Source organism: Palaemon carinicauda, chromosome 7 (genome assembly GCF_036898095.1).
Source record: "Palaemon carinicauda isolate YSFRI2023 chromosome 7, ASM3689809v2, whole genome shotgun sequence".
NCBI lineage: Eukaryota > Metazoa > Arthropoda > Malacostraca > Decapoda > Palaemonidae > Palaemon > Palaemon carinicauda.
In genome coordinates, this window is record NC_090731.1 from 73,875,390 (window position 1) to 73,891,149 (window position 15,760).

At 29.5% G+C, this 15,760-nt stretch overlaps 1 protein-coding gene across 1 annotated transcript; it reads right to left on the reverse strand.

Moving 5' to 3' along the window:
- Positions 1-11,528: 11,528 nt before the first annotated feature.
- On the reverse strand, positions 11,529-12,995 carry LOC137643593 (uncharacterized). Its single transcript, XM_068376316.1, has 3 exons — positions 12,520-12,995; positions 11,991-12,052; positions 11,529-11,656 (listed from the first exon to the last, which is right to left on the reverse strand). Exons 1-2 carry the CDS (start codon positions 12,976-12,978, stop codon positions 12,032-12,034), a joined length of 480 nt encoding a protein of 159 aa, XP_068232417.1. The 5' UTR covers positions 12,979-12,995; the 3' UTR covers positions 11,529-11,656; positions 11,991-12,031.
- Between the last annotated feature and the right edge of the window lie 2,765 nt (positions 12,996-15,760).

A 15,760-nucleotide genomic window follows, 5' to 3' on the forward strand; every position in this document is an offset into this window, starting at 1 on the left:
ATATAAGTTTGAAGATTATAGGCCCGCGTTGGGAAAGTCTTACTTTCCTTGTTCCGTTGATGATATGTACAATTATCACAAACACATATATAATTATGTGATGAGTTATGAAAATCTAGAATTTTTGGGCAGTAATTATAATCACAATAATGACACATTGGATTTATACAGTTGTAACCTGGACCCCAGTGATAGGATCAACAAATATATAACCCTTTACAGAAAAGAAGAGGATGATAGTGATGATGAAAATAAAAATAAAAGGATCCGTATCTAATCATACTTGAAACAAAGGAAATGAAATAGTCCCACTTTACTGATTGTTTTTTTTATTTTATTTGTTGTCATCTCATTATTTAATTGATTTTAAAATGATTACTGGTTGTTGTAAGACAATGATATATAAGTCAACCAATCTTTGTGTATCGTAGTTTTTTGTTGGTTTCAAATGTTTCGCTTTCCCATTTACGCTTCTGAAGAGCATTGGTATTATGAAATGAAGTCAAACTATTTTGATAATCTTGTAATAAAATTTGTTTAAAATTTTCTTGGTTGATTTCCATTTCCTTGTGATAATTATTTTCTTTATAGACATCTAATTGTTTTATAATTATAGCATTATTTTTCGCCAATGTTTTTAAATCAATGGAAATATTATACATATTCACACTTAACCCATTAGTTCCATGGTCAAAAGCATTTGAATCACCCAAACATATATTTAAAATATTACTTTTTACTCTGAACAATTTATCATTTGATAATGGTTTTTCAATGGTTTTGTTTTGTAATTCCTTTTTTGTTATTTTTGTACATACATAGGCACAATTAGATATATTTTCGTCTTTATTTAACACGCAAATCTCATTATCATTGGTTAAACAAATTCTTTCGGGGACGTGTTTTTTATCATACAAATCAAATAAATCTGTAAATATTGATTTTCTTATAGAGGTTAAAAGCGTCTTTGGGCGGAGGGTATTATTTTTTTTTCTTAATTCTAAGATATTACTATCATTATTTATCAGAAAATCATAAACTGAAATATTTTCAGTTTTTATTTCCATAGGAGCCAAAGAATTCATAAAATCTCCAATAATAATTCGAATGCGGTTATGTATAGCAAATAAATCTATTTTACCTTTAATTATTTCTTGTTCTGATGGAATTATACAACAACAAACATCATTATAACAAACCTTTCCCTTTTTTATTAAAAATATCCAAATTGTATCGAATAGCTTGATGTTTTGTATAGCATTTTCCCAATATTTTATTACATTAGACTGAAGTAAAAATACATCAATTGGATCCATACAACTGCTAAAACATCGTATAGTAGGAATTCGATCTCGATGGTTCTCAATTTCATATACATTTGGAAAACTATATACGTTTTCTTTGATATATTTGAGAATTTCTGTTTCTCTGACCCGAAATAAAGTATTTCTAGAAGGAAGATAATCTACTACTTTTCTCTCCTGAATTTCTTTCTGAGATGGAATTTTTATGAGGTATATAGTATCCTCGTCATTCATTTTATTGAATTTTGTATATTTTCCCATTAACCATACAACATTAATATTTCCACACATAATATCCTCAAAATTATAAATGGTTTCTTCGGTGTTATAAATATTTTCATGAATATTATACTCTATAGTTTTTGCTTTATTGTGGTCATGAATATTTTGCATAACATTTGTTGAAAGTTTCAAGACTTCACTTATTATATCTTCATTCAACACTACGATACCGTTGTCTATCTTATAACTTACATTCATACACGAATTATTTTCACTATTTTCATTTAAATCCTTAATAAAATTTTGATATTTGTTAATATCTAAATAAGGATTCTCCTTCAGTTCTGATGCCTTTATTTGTTCAATTCTGTTTTTTGATAAGGGCTTTGAAATAGTTTTTTCTTGTATTTCATAACAAGTTGGGCGTAAAATATAAAAATATGTTTCATCGTTGTGAGTATCGTTATATCCTCCAATTATCCAAAACTGGTCTTGGTTTTTATTAAGTATAAAACTGTTGTAAGCATCATTTTTATTTGGCAATATCACCATTTTTTATTTAACCAATGAAAACATGACATCATTATTATTATTATTAATTATAAAAATGGAAAATTTTATATATATATTATAGCAACAGCAATATATAAAGGGGCCAACTCCCTTGTTTGAAAGTAAAATAGAACACGACCTAGGATACTCTCCTACAACTATTACGTGCCTTACCTGCCCATTTTAATAGAAATTAACAATGGATAAATTTATTACACACGAGGATAAGAAATATATGAGTTTACAGTTAACTGATGCGAGAGAAAATCGAGGAGATGTTTATTTTGCAGTAGATAATTATATAAAGGGAATGAAATTGATCAGAAAAAATCATAAGCCTAATTCATCCAGTCCACAGGATTTACAGTTGTTTCTGCTTTATGAAAATACTCCTCAAAACAAATTTCTAAATTTTCATATTTACATAAATAATATCATGTCTAACAGAGATACGGCCATTCAGATTAAAGAATATGCTGGAGTAAATTGTGACAACTCGTTTATAACTAAAAAACACACATCATATATGCTTTCCAGACTAATTTCCGATGATAATCAGTTACAAATTAAAATTTTTGAAAATTCTCAGCCCAGGGAAATAATTGATAATGAAGATCTAATGGAAAGAGCGAATCCTACCGCTATATTGGTGTTTAATATATCGGCTGGTAATTGTACAACCCCGCACGTAGAAGCATTAGAAGTTCAAACATATTCTTGTTTTGATGAGGTAGACCGAGGAAATAGTATTATTGCTTCAAAAACTGAATTAGCTTTGGGTGGAAAGACTGGCCAAAAATTTAAGTGTGTTGATTATAAACAAGACGATGATACAAATACTTTGTACAAAATACATATCTATGCTACGAGAGACGACGTTGCTTTTGAAAAACTTAGGTGCATAAGATCTGTGTAAAAATGAACTTTTTAAATGAAAAAAAAAAACTCGAATTATTTTCATTGTCCTTGTGTTTTAGTGTGATTATTCATATTTTTTTCCTTGTTATAATTTAACTATACCCAAAAGGTAAAACCTTTTCAATCTCTCTTTTAACTTTTATATTATTAGTAGTGGGGGGAATGAATACCGGGGGTGGAGGAACATCCATCGTGTCTAATAATCTATTAATTGATACCAACAAAGATTGTATCGTATCAGGATTAATAAATTTAATTTTATCAGTATTATTTTGAGGTGTTGGCTGGGATGAGGACAAAAAACTTTTATCAAAATTTATACTATCATCCATCATAATATCCTGTTGTTGTTGCGTTTCTGGTGTTGAATTTGGATTTGAAAGAATTTCATCATTAATTTCATAATTTAATGTAGGAATTGAAGTAGCTATTCTATTTTTAAAAACGTTATTTATATCTCTTGAATCTATTTTATTCATATGGGGATAACCACCATTTTGAATATATGGATGAAATATTGGTATGATATCTATTTCGTCGACTTGTGATAAAGAAGGTGGTGGGGTTGATAACCCCAATTGATCCTCCATTTTTTAATTACACGTGTTTTTTTCGTTTGAAATCATTTTCATATATTGCTATTGTATTATCATTATTATTAATTCTCCTCTTATTTATAACAGAAATCTTTTCGTCGTTTATCATTATATCTTTTTCCTTGAGTCCGTGAAAAACGGCGGTTTTGTGAATTTCTAGGCCGTCTTTGTATATATCATCACAAATTAATAATTCATCATCAATAAGAGATGTATGATAGTGTTTTGATAAAAATATTATGGCATCAGATACGGATGCTATATTTATATATTTAAGTATATTCAAATATAATAACAGATAAGATATACTTTTATGTGTAATTAGATATTCGGGGTCTTCTTCTAAATTACAAGAAGTGATTATGAAATGAACTATATCCGTCACGGGTGAATACATATCTGTGGATTTTTGTATATTTTGAGTTATTTTCAATTCGCCAACAAATAAGGAGTCATATAAATATAACGGAGAATTTATTGTACAGTGACACATAGCGTGTAAAAATAATGCAGCCATTCCAACTTGGAATTTATTATCATAATCATTATGCAATGAAAGTTTGGGGAAATGAGCCATTTTAAAATTCACGGGAAGAGTAGAATCAAATCGAGAACGAAAAGACATGAATCTTAATCTTGATAATAAAGCTGAACACTGCTCTGAGAATTGAGGTTTATTGTTACCAAATATTAATATGGTCGATGCGAGTTTAACGTTATTACCTGATTCATAATTTGATCGAATAAATAAACGAGAACTACCAGTTATTTGATTAATCAATTGCCTATTAAATGGTTTATTGGCAATTTCATCCATATACCAGAACTTTGCAAAATTTGAGCTTTTGGAAAGGTCGTGATATCGATCTATCGTTGAAGAGTGATTCATAGTATGTGACGATAAAATTCCAGCATGATTACCAAGAACAGATAATACTTGGTTTAAAAATGTAGTTTTTCCTGAATTAGTTTCTCCTAGAAAAAATGAAGGTGTTTATTTTTCAAACTAACACCATGACAAATAGCCCGCAATATCAATTTTAATACGTATATCAAGGACGATATATCATAACTAAATGTTTGTAATAATGAAATACAAGTAAAAGTTAAACAACAATTACATTCTACAATATTCATAGAATCTGTGGGAATATCTTTAAGAAAACTGGATCCACTTGGGTGTATTTTTGATATGCGCTCATAACAGATAGCTAAAGTCTCTATACGATATTGCAGTGTTTTTTTTTTTTTTTGTTCTTGTGGGGGAGTTTTCAGATAAATATCTATCATTCTTAAAATATCGTGGTTTTCGTTTTCAGGTAATAGTTTTACAACATCCATCATGTCACTATAACTATTAGCTATTTGTTTCAAAATGAAATATTTGGTTAGTTTAATTAACTCTATAGTTTCCTTTTTTTTACACAATTCGTTTGTTAAATATAAATGCAATTCTCTTTTAGACATATTTGCAAATTTTCTTTTTTTGGCCATTAAAATTTCTGATGAACATAAAATATTTCCCCCATCACCAAAAAAATGACCATGTACCATGCTTTGTTTAATTTGATCATGAATTGAAGAACATTCGGTTTGTGAATGATTATCGATGGATTTTCTTTCATCGTGTAAAATTTTTAGCCTTTCGTAATTTTCAATTTTTTCTTCTTCTGATATATTACTTATGACATTCAGAACAATGGGAAAAAATTGTTTGTGTAAAAATTTACATTTGGGAATATGCTCCATTACGTCATTTAAATTATCATCTATGATGTCATGCTCTTTCTCCCCATTTCCATAGCTATTTGAATTATTCTTCGGATAATTACTGTAACTGATTGAAAAATTATTTTCTTCGTCATCTATATAGTACATAGGTATTGGTTTTAAGAGAACCAAAGAATCGCTCCCACTTAAACTTAATCCAATTAAAATGTACCTGTCTTCGAAAAGTTTGAGAAATGTTGGTGGCAAGCTGTGTATTTTACTTCCATTCCAAAAAGCTTCAATTTTGCTTATAATTTGATTTATTATAGATCCAGTATTTTTATTAGTTGTACAATGAATACGATTAGAAAATATTATACTTTCTTCTTTCGTCAATAATTCTATATTCAATTTATTATCATTATTATTATTATTATTATTATTATTATTATTATTATTATTCTTTTTCTACTTCTTCAAGTTTTCATTATATTTTTTCTTTTTGGTAACGATAAAATTTGATATATGACTTCGTATGTTAGCGATATAATATATTTCTGGTATATGGAGCGGTATAGAAGCCACAGAAAGAGACGATATCGAACATTTTTTCCATCTAAATTCGTCCCAAATTACCAATTTACCATTATTTATATTATTATTAATAGTTCCAGTTTTGTTATTTTGTTTGCTTCGATTATTTTTATTTTTGTTAGTTATACTTTTGTTATTATCCTTACCCCCCCCCCTTCATTAAAGCTACTGCTATTGCCAAGTAATATTATTGGCCGATAAATTGCTAATAATTCATATAATATAGATTCATTCTTGACTAATAATATCGCAGCAATAATAATGTTGGGTATAATGATATTTCTTGATGCTCCTTGGATTGTGAAAGTTTGTGGTATATTAAAATGTTTGATTATTTGAGAATCTATTTCATCATTAAAACTACCTTTGTGGTTGTCATCACTATCAAATTCGTTTTCATCATAAGTTTGTGTTTGAGATATATTATAATTTTTAATTACACTTATTGCCTCCTCGATTTCCATAATGTTTTCAATTATCAATAGATGTTTGATACATAAGATGACCAAAGATTTCATGGAGTCATCTAAATTTAATAAGTTTGGAAATCTGATATATTTGTAATTTAAATGGTAATAAATTTGTAAAAATTCTTCAATGATAATTCTACTATTTTGAGTATTATAAGTTATAATCATTTTAATCCATTCTAATAATAATAATGAATGTGATTTTAAATCATCAGATTGTTTTAATAATAAAAAGTATATTGACACGAGGAAATGTATTGTGTGTCTCAGTTTTTCGCGATCATATAATTGCAAAACGTGTTCTAAATTATAAGGAAAGAGTAAGTCGTTTTCGAAAAGTGTGGCGTTTATAACATTATTATTATACGGGTTTGTTTTTATTGTAATTAGAAAATCTTCGTCGGTTTTGTATTCATATATTTTAAAATCATCACCAATAATGGCATTTAAAAAACATGTATTGTAAGAATCTTTTAATATACTATAATTTGGTAATTCTAACATGAATATATTCCAATGGGTTTCTTTTTGATGATTATTATAATATGTAATGTCTTTGTCATTACATATACAATTCAAAACTATTGGATAGTTTGATATATTTAAATGTGGTATATCTTGAAATTTCACTACATTAAAATTAGGAAATATGCTCTTATATATTTTAAATCGGATATTAGAATTTGTTCTATCGACGAGATATCCAACGTGGGTATACAAATGCATACTTGAGCTTGAACAATTTGGTAAAAACCAAGAAGAATTTAAATTTTCTTTATTGTTGGGCCACCTAATAAGGTTAAATGTCTTTTTCCATGCATTATTTTTATTATAGACATTAGCACTTTCTTCTCTCTTCCAATCCGGAATGCCATTATCAATTTCACGTGCACTAAATATATTTTCATTTTCTATAAAACTTTGTATGATTTCTTCTTCGTGCTCTAATGAAGAATTCAAGTTATCATTATGAAGAAATAACTTCAAGGAATAAATTTTTGTATGCTCTGATATGGGCTTAAAAATGTTAAACAAATCAAAAGCACTATCCAAATCAGCAATTAAAGGACTTTCAGATATAAAGGCCCCGTCCTTGTAGCAACTATAAGGCAAATATGAGCAATCTATTTCATTTACATTTAAATTAGCATCTCCATATTTTGCTGATCCGAAGACACTATAATTGGCTGTTGGATAAAAAAAACTATGATTTTCTATAACTGCGTGTAACATATTATAAAGACAAATTAAATCATGATATCTCATTATCAATGAAGGAATTTCAATATGAAATCCATTACTAAAACTTTTACCCTTTCCTAGTATATATATAGAAAAGTTAATTATACCTAAGCCCTCGGTTATTAAATATAGAACTTCATAGATTAGATTATTTTCGTTATATTTTTTACATTTATGTCGAATATTATGTATGAAAAAATATTCCGGCGTTCTAGTTCTATTTTTACAATATGAAATATATTCTTCTAAATTTAATAGTGTATTACTTTCAAATTTAAATTCACAGCCCTTTAAATCAAAATCTAAACAAAAATGTTGTAAATCAAGATATTTTCTTTGAATCGAAATAGACCCGTATAAACCACAAGGAACAAAATGATGATCCCGTATAAATTCATGTATTTTATTTCTTAGGTTATTTATACCTAAACAATAAACACTTCCGCACATATTTTGATATATTCCAAAAAAATTTAACGGAATATATGTTTCATTGCATTTTGTGCGTTTTTGTTTTGAATGATAATTCCGTTATACATTAAATCTGATGAAGTCATGGATTCATATAAAGAATTAGAATCATTAACTCTTGCTTTGCGTTCATTAATTTGAATATTTTGTTGTCGGCTTTGATTATTGTTATTACCATATTGCGAAATTAAAGCCTGGGTATACATGATAAAGGTAACAATAAAATAAAATTTTGGGGTTTACTCTATATATATATATATATATATATATATATATATATATATATATATATATATATATATATATATATATATATATATATATATATATGTATATATATATATATATATATATATATATATATATATATATATATATACATATATATATATATATATATATATATATATATATATATATATATATATATATATATATATATATATATATATATATATATATTAATTTTGAATTCATTCATTCATTTTATTTAGTTTTTTTAATATATATAAGAGATTTACGTGGCGTCCTTTGGTAATCAATGACTATATATGCACTAAAAAAGAATATACTCAGATTCATAACTAACTGTATACTGTGTAAAATATAAAATACAATTTTATCTATATAGTTGTCATAAGAAGCAGCAAAAAAATGAATTATTGTTACAAAAATCAAATATATTGATAATATCATACACATTCGTATAAATGCATAAACAAATTCCATTTTTTAAATTTAAAATTTATGATTCATATTTTTTCATATCTATAAATAACTATATATATTTATTTACTTAGTAATAGTTTATTTTGATTTAAAAGTATGAAATCTTTGTATTTTGGCGATAATGACGAAGAAAGTATATGTTTGATAAATGAAAATAACGCAATAATAAATGATGACGAGGAAAATAATCTTTGATTCAAAACAAGACAAAAAAAATACTAAATTATACTCAAAAGTCTTATTTCGAGTTTATTTTTATAAAAAAAATCAATGATTCATTTCAGGCCCCAAAAAAACCTTTATTATATTAATCTAAAGCGTAAAATATTTCCCCGTAAATCTTAATTTGATAATTATATTTCTTTGTTTCAAAGAGGATAAAATATATTTTTTTAACACAATTTTGTGGTTATATATACACCAACAATACAAAAATTCAACAAAGTACGCTACTAGCTAACTTGCAATATAGAAATAAATAATCATGAGCGTTTCAACCCTTTCAGACAACGGCGATGAGAGTAACAGCTTTAATAAAGACAAAATCTATTATGAATCGCAATATCACCCGTTAAATTATTCAGACAGCGACGATGAGAGTAACAGCCATAAAGACAATAAAACCTATTATGACTGGCAAAATCACCCGTTAAATTATGGTACACATAATTTTTCATTTACACAATCATTAAACAATCCAAATGTGTATGTAAGAAAATCTATTTATTTGGATGAACAATCAAGGGATCCAAATGTCAGCAAATCTCTTATTTTTGATTATTTAAAAGACATTTATGCAATGTTTAATAGAACCAATGAAATGAAAGCGGAAATGGTCTTTAAGCTTTTAGATAAGCAATTATCTGATTATAATATAGTAGGAATAAATGTTCAAAGTTACAGGGCCGTATCACTCAATCGGGGGGGTGTTATCAAAATTTTTGATAATAATAATGATATTGAGGAAAATAAGGTTTATACTTTACGTATCCCCGTTCCTATCCATTCTGTACCATACAATGATATTAAACAACAAATTGAAAGATTTTTAAATGAATCGAATAACTTTTTATCGCATAACGAGCATTTAGAAGAAGTGTTTGATGTATTACCTTCTGAATTTCCAAAATCGGAAGAAATTGAATCCCTTGGGTGGGAAAGTTATAACGATGATTGTTACTTTGAATTTGTTTATGATGAATTATTAGGTATATATTATAGAAAATGTTTAAATTTTTATAGCAATTTAAATCAATTTTTTTATTCTCAATATACGGAACGCCCAAAATTCATAATGAAATTGAATCGAGTTTTTGAAATGTTACAAAAATATAATCATCTCTATGTTTTACATAATGTGTTGATTGAACATAATATTATAAAAGTTAATTTCCCAAAAAATGAGGTTACACAATTGTCTTTTGATTATAAGATAAATAAAAATGTAATAACAGTATATGATATTACTAATGCAAATATAAAACTACAATATAACTATAAACCAGTGATTGTTTCTTGTAGATACCGAGATTTATTTGATTAAAAATTTTTTATTAGAATTAAAAAATACAAACGATGAATATTCACCAACCATTTATAATTGTTTGTCTTATCCTTTCCATTATCTTCATTATAAACTATTTAGCTGAAATATTTATATTTCCAGGGGGAATAGGATTTATGGGACCAAAATATAATATAATTATTAAGGTCATCCAATTAATATTGGTATCACCCATTTTTATTGATACAATTTATTATTTAATAAGAGATAGAAAAAATGTAGAAAATGATTTTTATCGTGATACTCTGATGAATAAAGAGCAATATTTCCATAATTTCAAAAATCCTACTTACGAAAACACAGAAAACGAAGACACAATTGAATATATATCTCATAATGATCGAGCGTTATTAGGATAATAATTGATTAATTATAGTATGAGAATACAACGAATATTTCTAATACAACTTTTCAATATTGGAGAGAAAAATAATTGAATAATAATTCATCACTTACATATTATATACTGTAGTATTTCTCGTAATTATTGCTCTTATGTTCTATTTGGATTATCTTTTTAAAGTTAGAGGCAATACTAAAATTTTCGGAATAAAAAAATTAGATTTAATCATTTTTCTTTTTTTAATCACAAAACTTTTTTATGATGATATCATTAACTGTGCTCCTATATTTCTTAATGTTAAAAAATATACATCCTTAAATGGATCCTGTTATAAAGATATGCGAAGAAATTGAAAATGAAAATTATGGAAAAGCAATTCAATATTATTCAATGTTTTTCCATCGTATTTTGTCATACATTATCAACCAGAAAAAATACGAAGGTATCAATGAAATATTAAAACTTCAGTTGAATAATGAAAGTAATTTTCATTCGGCTATTATTCACTTATTATATTATATGTGGCAGTCTAAATGGCAAGGGGGTGGTAATGTTCAATATATTAGTACCAGAGAATTTAACCCTGGATAGGTACGGTCCTCGGACACCCCTTTAAGGGTATACTCGGACGCGAACGACCCCGACGCCAAAAAAAATTCTTGAAAAATCAGTTTTTGCTGTAACCTCTTTTTTTCTTTGGCCAAAAAAAAACTTCAATGAATGCTTAAAACTACTGTAAAGATAAAAACTACTCATCTGCATAAAAATAATTTATTATAAATATTTAAAAAAAATAAGTAGAAAAAAAAGACCTTACATAAAAATTCATAAAAAAATAATTTTTCTCCTATTTACAAAAATAATTTCAGGGATTGAATCTTGAATGTCTAGGACACATCTTCCTATATTTTGGATGAAATCGGACCCATAGAGGTGAAGATCTGAAATGAGAAAAAAGGGTAACTTTTTTTGGCCAAAAAAATGTGTCCAAATTTCATGAATTTTTTTAGGTACCCAAATGAAATCCGAATTGGCTAATTTTTTATGGAATAAACACATGTTATCCTAGAATAGAAATATGTAAAAAAATCTTCATTATTTTGTAAATTACATTTATATCAGGGGCCATATCTAAAGGTCATTTTTTGAGTACTTAGAAATTTCGTAAAAAAATACCTATATATAATATATAATATGATTTTATGCAGGTAAAAATATACCAAAATATCACAAATTTTATAGGGAACAAGAATATATATAGATATGGCAACTTACGCTTCGGATATGTCCACAAAATGGCCGCCAACCACACTGACTCAGACTCCCTGTTCTGCCTCCTGAAATGTAGGAAGGGTATGTCAATTTCAAGGTGTTATTTACTAATCTAATTATTCTTGGATATACATAAAAATTGTAAGGTGGGTTGCTGGATGAATGTCGATTATTCTACGAATATAAAATTAGAATGCTGACCCCCAAAAAAATTTTTGAAGGGAATTAAAATCGAAAAAAAAAGAAAATTGTAAATCAATAATAATATTTTCGGTAATAAAATTTGATGAGGGTGTTATTTACTAATCTAATTATTCTTGGATATACATAAAAATTGTATGGTGGGTTGCTGGATGAATGTCGATTATTTTACGAATATAAAATTAGAATGCTGACCCCAAAAAAAAATTTGAAGGGAAATAAAATCGAAAAAAAAAAGAAAATTGTAAATCAATAATAATATTTTCGGTAATAAAATTTGATGATATTCAATCAAAAAAGAAGTAAACAAAATTTTCATGTTGTAACTTACAAATAACGCTGCGTTACAGTTTGGACAGACGCTACAGTTTGGACAGAGGACACTCTGGTGGTCCAGACAAACAGGACTCTTGCACAGGAGACAGGCAGTGTTTGTCTTGCGGTCGTCCCTAGGCGGGCAGGTGTGACAGCGAATCCTTTTAGGGAGTTTTCTTTGGCCAACGGGAATTCGACGTCTTGGTGGGACCTGCTCAGGTATCTTGAAAGTATCCACCATGATTTGACGGAGTCCTTTCGACAAACTGTGTGACGTTAGATACCGATGTATTGCCTGGGGAGCACACAACTCGTAGGCGATATCTCTGAGGAACGTTCGCTTTGGCACTGGCTTGGTGAAAGGCATGGACGTATAGAGAATATAAGAATTGACCATTATTATATTCAATATCCCGTAAAAGAGAGTCATAGGCCAGCGTCGTGACTTACGAATACAACTAGATGTAGAACACATCTGGTCGAATGTGTCTACACCTCCCTTGGTTTGCATTATAAAACATCTGAATGTCGGTCTTCCTTTTTTCGACTTCAGACGGATCATGATGCAGGGAACTCAACAGCATCACCTTCTTAGTCCTACTAATTTGCTGACACTGTAGAGTTAGATTGTGTTCGTAATTGAACACTGCCACTGACTCCTTTGGGGGAAGCACCTTCTCCGTAAGTTCCTTAGGAATATAAGGCTTTTGGCGAATGGTGCCACACAAATGCATGTCCTTATCCAAGAGTGACAAAGCAAGCGGTAGCGTCGTGAAAAAGTTATCCGTCGTCACTGTGCGGCCACTTCTCTGAAAAGGTGCCACAAGATCAGACGTAAAAACTTCTCCAAGCGTCGATCCTCTAGGTATCTGGACAGTGTCCTTCCCCAAGTACGCAATCGCATTACACATGTAATGCGTATCGGCATCACACGCCAATACAATCTTGATACCATATCTAGAAGAAGGGAAATGGAATTAGTAACTAATAAAGGTAAAAAGATAAAAAAAAATTAAAAAAAATACACAATATACAATTATATTACTAATCAATATAGTAATAATAATAATAAAATAATAATAATAATAAATATATAAGAAAAACATTTACAAATACGAAAGATAAATTATCAGTTATATAAATGAACAAGTTATACATAGATAGAGATAGAATAGATGATATATTATGATTTAGATATATAAATCATATAGCAAGTTCTTTACTTCACAAAATAGATATATATATATATATATATATATATATATATATATATATATATATATATATATATATATATATATATATATATATAACAATTTTTTATAATTTCAAAACAATAATAACATGTGCAAATATAAAAAACAAAGAATTTTACTTACTTAGCAGGTTTATTGGGTATGTACATCTTGAATGGACAGCGCCCCCGGAAAGGGACAAGCTGTTCATCCACAGTCAGATGTGGTCCTGGGGTGTAATTGTTTCGACAATTGGTCACCACGTGATCAAAGAGTTTTCTAATGGGTGCAAGGCGATCCACTTTCACCCTCTCTTGTCTGGTGGCCGAATCATCGAAGCGAATTACCCTCACCAACAGGGTGAAACGACGCTCATTCATAGTACACCTGTACAAAGGATTTCCCTCTGTGAGGTTCCACATGTCCCACGTCGGTGTATGGTTGTCCGCCCGCGCTGCCGTCATTATTAGGATACCAATAAACGCCTTCAGTTCCCTCAGGTCAATGTCCCTGAGGGCAACGTTGCCCGTATGATGATAATGACTTCTCAATAGGGCAAGGCGTTCATTAGAATACAAAACAACCTCGGCTAACATGCGGTCGGTCAAAAAGAGAGAGAAAATGTCGGACACTTTGCTCGTTCCCAACGTGAGAGAAGTGGGACCCCCAGGCTCAATCCTTGGTGTGAACATATGGGGGAGGGTGGCATTTGGGTCTCTATGCCAAACGGTACCGTCGCGACCTTTCACCGATTCAGCATCAATTTGGGTGATTGCCGACCCCCTGGCTGCCTGTAGATCCCCCCTTCTCCTCTTCCTGCTTCTCTCCTCCACTGGCGTGAGCTGAGGTACCGGTACCGTTACTGGGGGGGACCACGTGAAGTCGATGGCACAGGACTTGTTATCGTGCTGACTGGGACAACATGAGAACCCGAAGCCCCAACCCCCTCTTCCTCCCCCACATCGTCGTCGGCTTCTCCATCACCATTCCCTAAGGCGACAATCTCAGGATTTTGGGTCACCGCCTGTTCCTCCTGTTCCTCCCTGACCTCCTGCTCCAACTCATCGACATTGATGAATTCTTCGTCACTGATGTCATCAACCTCCAAAGCATCATCGACATCACTATCGAATTGCTCTAAGAGCTGATTTATGGCATCCAAGCCCAAAGATTGTCTCCTGCTTGCCATTTTGATATCTGCAAAGAATGAGAAAAAATTAGAAATACGCATTCGATGAAAAATGGATCCCCTACCAATATATCTGAGGCAAAAAACAATGTCATGCATGGCCACGTGCTAGGAAAACCATCAAGGCACATTTTCCGACAAATAAACATCTAAATGAATCATTACTCTGTGATAGTTACTTAGTACGTAGTAATTTTGAAAGAAATGGGAAAAAACGAAAAAATAGCAAACACAGGAAAATCGAACACATACCTATATTATTATTAGCCAAGCTTCAAGCCTAGTTGGAAAAGCAAGATGCTCCAAGTAAGGGCTCCAACAGGGAAAAATAGCCTAGCGAGGAAAGGAAATAAGGAAATAAATTAATGATGAGAATAAATTAACAATATATCATTCTAAAAACAGTAACAAATATATACGCCATATCTGGCTAAAAAAAAAGAAAGGTATGGGTAGCCAGATCATCTAGAAACACTTTCCAACACTATAAAAATATAAGTTTTACGACAAAACTTGCCAATTCATTACGGTAACATGACTAAGCAAAAAAATGCAAAACAAATAAAAAAGGCCACTCTATGAAAAATAGCAACGTGCTAATGGTGGTCCCTTCAGAAAACAAAAATCTCAGCCACGTGCTAGGCAAACCATCAAGGCACATTTTCCGACAAATAAACATCTAAATGAATCATTACTCTGTGATAGTTACTAAGTACGTAGTAATTTTGAAAGAAATGGGAAAAAACGAAAAAATAGCAAACACAGGAAAATCGAACACATACCTATATTATTATTAGCCAAGCTTCAAGCCTAGTTGGAAAAGCAAGATGCTC

Bases quoted from the DNA above. Each gene is read 5' to 3' on its own strand.
- LOC137643593 (XM_068376316.1), bottom strand. From the start codon at position 12,978: ATGTGTTCTACATCTAGTTGTATTCGTAAGTCACGACGCTGGCCTATG. The intron at 12,053-12,519 runs GTAAGTTACAAC...CCTACATTTCAG, and splicing joins ACTGTAACGCAGCGTTATTT to GAGGCAGAACAGGGAGTCTG.